A 5,743-nucleotide genomic window follows, 5' to 3' on the forward strand; every position below is an offset into this window, starting at 1 on the left:
TTAATTGTGGGCACTTGAACCAAAATGAATATTATGTAAACACATCACATACATATCTGTACTAAAAAAACCAAGAATGATAGTAAAATGATGATGTTCATTTTAGGGGGCCATTTTAGGCCCTTATCATATATAGTCCTTTGTTTGATAAAATATACTTGACATTGTAATAAAAAGTGTCACCAGAAAGGCTGTCGTACAAAGTATAAACCGCTGAAGCCAATTACAAACAGCACATATCTCTGATAGTGATATTAATACATGTATGTACTATGTACAATTGATCTGCATAACAACAACTTCCTTTTTTTTAAATTATGGGTGGAGTTATTTGTAGAGTAGAGGTACCCTTTTGGAAGCCGCACGCCCGCAATTTTAACCTTTTCAATAACCGGAGGTTTCGTTTGGAAAACCCTGTTAAGTATACAGATAGAGTTTCATTTCTCGTGTGGTAATTATTAACCATAAAAACAATCAAAAAATATAAATTTGCTACCATTTTTATTAAGTGGTCACCAGCGTTAGCTCCTGTTTTCAACTACATTTTTTTGAAATATTCATCAAATACGCGTCGAGAAATTTGCAAAGATCTTTCGTTATATTTTTTTTCATTTGATAGACCAAAACTAACAACGTACCTAATATGTTATCGACAGAAGTTATGCTTTTACAAAAATCCTTAATGCGTAAAAAGTCATCCAAACTGCGTAGCAGAATGAACCTTATGTGTGAACCTTGTTTTATTTTATTTTCATCTGGTCATTATCTAGAGAATGGCCACTTGAATGGGGGTCAATTTGCGCCAATTATCGAAATGTTAAAGTATAACACACTTAATAACTCACTGACTTAGCAGTTAATCACAGCCATGATTACCAAAAGAGTCGTTTTTTTATTTCCGAAACTTTGTATGGCGTTAGACGACATTACAGTTTAACGACTGCTAACCCGTATATTATACGTCGCTATGAGGTATCATTCTGTAGCGACCGAGCCTTCCGCCATGAAGATGAATGATTTGGTTTTGCTTTTGGCCAGTGTTCCTGTGCTAATACATGGAGAGGTAAGTCCATTTACAACATTAATCTTTGAATGATCTGTCTGCAAAATTCTAATTTGAAACTGTTGCTTCTGAACGTTAAAAAGTAAAAGGGGGTAATTCACTGCTGTATGATATATTTTTTTTTAATTAAACATGTTTGTTATAGATTTTAAAACCTCAATCAAAATTGAAATTATTCATTTTACATTCTACAGTTTGTGATCTTTAAATGCCTCAAATTGCAACAAACTAATCACCGCGAATGAATTTACATGTAATTTACATATTAATTGATTTTTGTAATCGGTCAAAAATATATTTCATGCTTGTTGTTCAAACACCGTGTTTTACAATTATTCAACAATAGCATTGATTGTATTGCTGAAACCAAAATTACAAGAGTTATTTTTCCATGGCTTTTATTTCCAAGGCCCATCTTAACAGCCTATGTAATAACCAGTTTTAACCGGTTTTAGAAATTGTCTGTTACTAATTTACTCTTCCGTGATGTACAATTTATACCTATTCATTTGTTAAAAACAATTATCATTCACAACGCGTTAACGCGCGTTATTCAATTTGTCTGCTCACCTAACGGCAGTTATCAACAACACGACGTCAAAAAATTCATTATCAAATGCTAGTGGATAAAATACTAACAAGAACTTCTATTTAGGGATCAACATTTTTCTTTGGTAGATGTGGGTTAAATGAAATGATCACAGGGGTAACACGTGAAGTTTTGAGTACAATAGCAACATCCCTGCCCACCAAAAAATCATATAATTATGTAAATTATATGTCCAGAAACCTTGTAAACAGAAACATTTTGCAATATTAAAGACTAAGGAGAAAGTTAATAACGCTTTTATAAAATCGTTGATTGATAATTTTAAATTGAATTAAAAAAATCTTTGTCATGCAAAGTCTGATTTGATCAATCATTGTCTTTCAAAAAAAAAGAAAGAAAGCTTTTGTTTGATAATAAAATACTCTAATTATATTTCAGACCGAATGTCCTTGCAAGACTATATCAATACCACACGAAGAAACGTCGAACGAAGTACACCCTTATCAAAGGCTCATTTTTGAGCCGATATCTGTGAGGAGAGTGTTCGATATGACTACTTTCACTGTGACGTACATTGCTGATATCCGGGGACCAGCCGATGCCATCAGCAAGTTCAACGGAACTGTGAGAAGAAGTCTGTGTCATTTTTAATACCTGTTTTAGTTTGCTTTTACTGTTTGTAAGAAAAAAATTAAAATAAAATATTCAATTAATGTATGTAATTTATTTTAAATGTATAGCTCTATCAAAAAACTTTGTATGTTATATTAAAAATTACATTCAAGATCATTTTTCTTAAAGTATTGCATGTGTTTTATTGTAGAACAATTTCAAAAATGTACTTTTGTTTCCCTAAAGTATGTGAAAAAATGTTAAATTTTTCAATTAATCATATAATTTGAGAGTTAATCATTTATCCATTTATATGTAGATATCCAAAATCTTGAACACGTTTTCTTAATTTTCTTAAGGCCAGAAAATTATTTCTATTTTCATCAATTTTGAGTTTTGTTGTGTTTAGTTTACGATGCTGGAGAAAATCCAATTTTGGAGGCCCGATTGGCCATTCCGGCAATGGAGACGCAAACAAACAATCCAATAGCTTTCATTCTGTCGTCAGAGTCAACATCATCATCGTTTGTCATGGACATAAACAAAACACAGACAGCAGACAAACAGACAGACTTTAGAGGAAATCGATGCCATTTCACGACGTCAAGCACCACTGTTGGAAACACCTTCCGGTACAATGCTAGAACGTCTTGTCCTGATAAAGTTAGCTCCTATTTCAAGCCAGTCTTGAGCAAGAGAGGGAAAGGAGTGCTAAGTTTTGAGGAAATCGACGAGCTAAAGGAGAAGAAATATTTCAACTCCACTACAAGTAATGATGGAACGGAAGCGTCGTTCTCTATAAATCCCATTGGAATGCTTGTTGATGGAATCAAGATGGAGTCGTTGAAATTCCAGATTTTAACGATATCAAAGAATGAATTGGATTTGGTTGCATTCAACGTATGGAGTTTTGACATCGTGTAAGAGACATTTCTAAAATAAAAGTCAGTTATTAAGCATCAGCGTGTGTCATGTTTTTCTATGTGATAAATGTAGTGTAATTTGTGTAGAAAGATATTTATTTGATTTTACGAAGAGCATACAAAGAGAAGTAGTGAGAGAAACACATCCCTCACTTTAATAAGAGGGAATAAAAAAAATGACAGTAACAAACCGTGAACCATCTCAAAAATCAATTAAAACTTAAACGAAATACAAATTCAAAGCAGAGCAACACGGATAGATAGAGGTAGGATCAAAGGCCTAGGAGGAGTGAGCATCCTCAGCTGACCGGTCACACCCGCCGTGTGCTCTTTGTCGTAATCGGGGAAAAAATCGGAAAAGTCCGTAGACAATTAGATGATTAAATATGGTCTGACAATTAGTATGAAAAACATCAGTCAGCATGCGACTCAGTGGAAGATTGTATTTGCTGACAAGGTCGTTGTATCGACCATAGAACTTAAGAAAAGATGACTTCAAGCGAGACTGTTGAACTATTTCATTTCAAATATACCAACAAATTCTTTCAATTTAAAATAACATATTTTTGAAGAAAAAAACAAATGTATGCGAAAGGGATAGCAAACAGCTAACACCTACTATTTCAACCCTTACAATTGCAATGAAATTTTAAGACAAGAGAGCTCGAGGTTCAATCTTTTGCACAGTGAGATACAGTAAATCAAATGAGAGCATAAGCGAGGTTTGAAGATTGGGCTTTTCCAGCCAAATCAGTTTTAACGTAAAGTGAGCTGTTCAGAAAAAAAAAATGCAGACACGGACCTGTTTTTGATTTTTAGACATTGAAAAATGAAAATTATCAGTTTGATGCAAAAGAAAAAATCTAAAAGATTAAATGGCTATAGAGATTCTAAAATTATGGAGAACAAATTCAGTGCAAATACTCTACTTGTGGATTTGCGTTAGCGGGTTTGTAAATTTTTTCTGCAATGATCACTACCTTCATAACCCGAATGAATCGTCAAAGAAAGCATTTTATTGTTTATATTAACATCTTTCTTTAAGCTAATAGATAAATAAATTAGGTAAAGTAAGCCACTAAATTACTGTTGATGTACGTAAGTAAGTTAGCTAAAAGAAACAGCCAAATCGTTTCCTGTGAAACTTGGAGTCTGACATCGTCATGATTATTTCGTGCAGTCCGTGATTTTTCCTAGGTCGCTATAGGTTTGGACCAATCGATAAACAGGGCGTGTCGATATCTCTCCTGTCATTTTTTTGTCAGTTTCAGCCGCTGTAGATTTCGACCTATCAATAAATTGGGCGTGTAGATTTGAGTTTGGCTGTTTCTATAGAGCTATGAATTAACTATAAGTTTCCGTAAGAAATAGAGGGAAAAATACTTGGGAGATGTAAATGTGTGTGTGTGTGTGTGTGTATATATATATATATATATATATATATATATATATATATATATATATATATATATATATATATATATATATATATTTATTTATTCTTTTTTTTTTGGGGGGGGGCTTAAAATTTTGGCAGTTCAACACTTTAATAAGATTATTGATTTGTGTTTAAATAAATCATAAATATTCAGAGTATTGTATCCTTGAATAAAAGAAAAAAACTTTAAAATGTTTTAAACCGTATATATTTCATTGATTTTATCTTAGTCAACGGACATTATGCATTAAAGTAATTCTATATATACAGTAGATATCAGCTGTACCTGCAACACTTTTTTCACAGTATCAATGATATAATAACAAAGGATAGGGTATCTACATCACATAATTAAAAGACATAAGATAAGGGATAAACAATTTTGATGATTTAATTAGTATTCGATCTTCACAATATTGACTGATAACTGTGTTAAATATCATATACAGTCATTTATAAGTGTTATTCCTATTTTTTGAGAAATAAACCCTGAAAATTAAATAACGGCAAAGCGTTATAAACTGGATTTAATGAAACAATATTATTGCATATATTTTGGACGCCATTCGGCAAATTTTGGTCGATTCTGTCAATTCTTATCGATTCAGCCGAATGGGTTATAAGATGTACAATGGATCGTCACCATTAGTAATGAAGAAGTAAGTCCCGTGACACTTTCAAATAAATTTATGAGACATTAAAAGATATTTAAACGCTCGATCACAGTAACTAAAATAACCAGAAGCATGACTTGTGCAGTATTTACCAGCGATAAAATCAAATTAATACACGATCGAGTGATACATTTAAAGAAATTATGTATGATATAATAAAACAAATATGCTATATACATGTAATTATATATATCTAAAAAAAGAAATATACATGTATTTCGAGTGCATGTATTTTATATCATGGCAAGACTTTTTAAAAAAAGTTATACATGTACTTGTTCAAGTTATTCTTCTCCTCGATCTTACAGTACTGTGTTTGAGGAAATTTGATGTAAAGGGGTGAAATATTTCTCAACTATGATAGGGCGAAAGTAACACTGGAAAACAACACCTGTGTGAATTACAGTTGTTATATATTTTGATATTTAAAAAGTTTATTCATATACTACATTCTAGAGTTATCTCTCTTTGAATGAAGTGATA

At 32.0% G+C, this 5,743-nt stretch overlaps 1 protein-coding gene across 1 annotated transcript; it reads left to right on the forward strand.

Moving 5' to 3' along the window:
• Positions 1-904: 904 nt before the first annotated feature.
• On the forward strand, positions 905-3,187 carry LOC128178182 (uncharacterized). Its single transcript, XM_052845227.1, has 3 exons — positions 905-1,063; positions 2,052-2,247; positions 2,635-3,187. The coding sequence occupies exons 1-3, from the start codon at positions 968-970 to the stop codon at positions 3,147-3,149; spliced, it is 807 nt and encodes a 268-aa protein (XP_052701187.1). The 5' UTR covers positions 905-967; the 3' UTR covers positions 3,150-3,187.
• Positions 3,188-5,743: the final 2,556 nt, after the last annotated feature.

This window comes from Crassostrea angulata, chromosome 3 (assembly GCF_025612915.1).
Source record: "Crassostrea angulata isolate pt1a10 chromosome 3, ASM2561291v2, whole genome shotgun sequence".
NCBI classification, from domain to species: domain Eukaryota; kingdom Metazoa; phylum Mollusca; class Bivalvia; order Ostreida; family Ostreidae; genus Magallana; species Magallana angulata.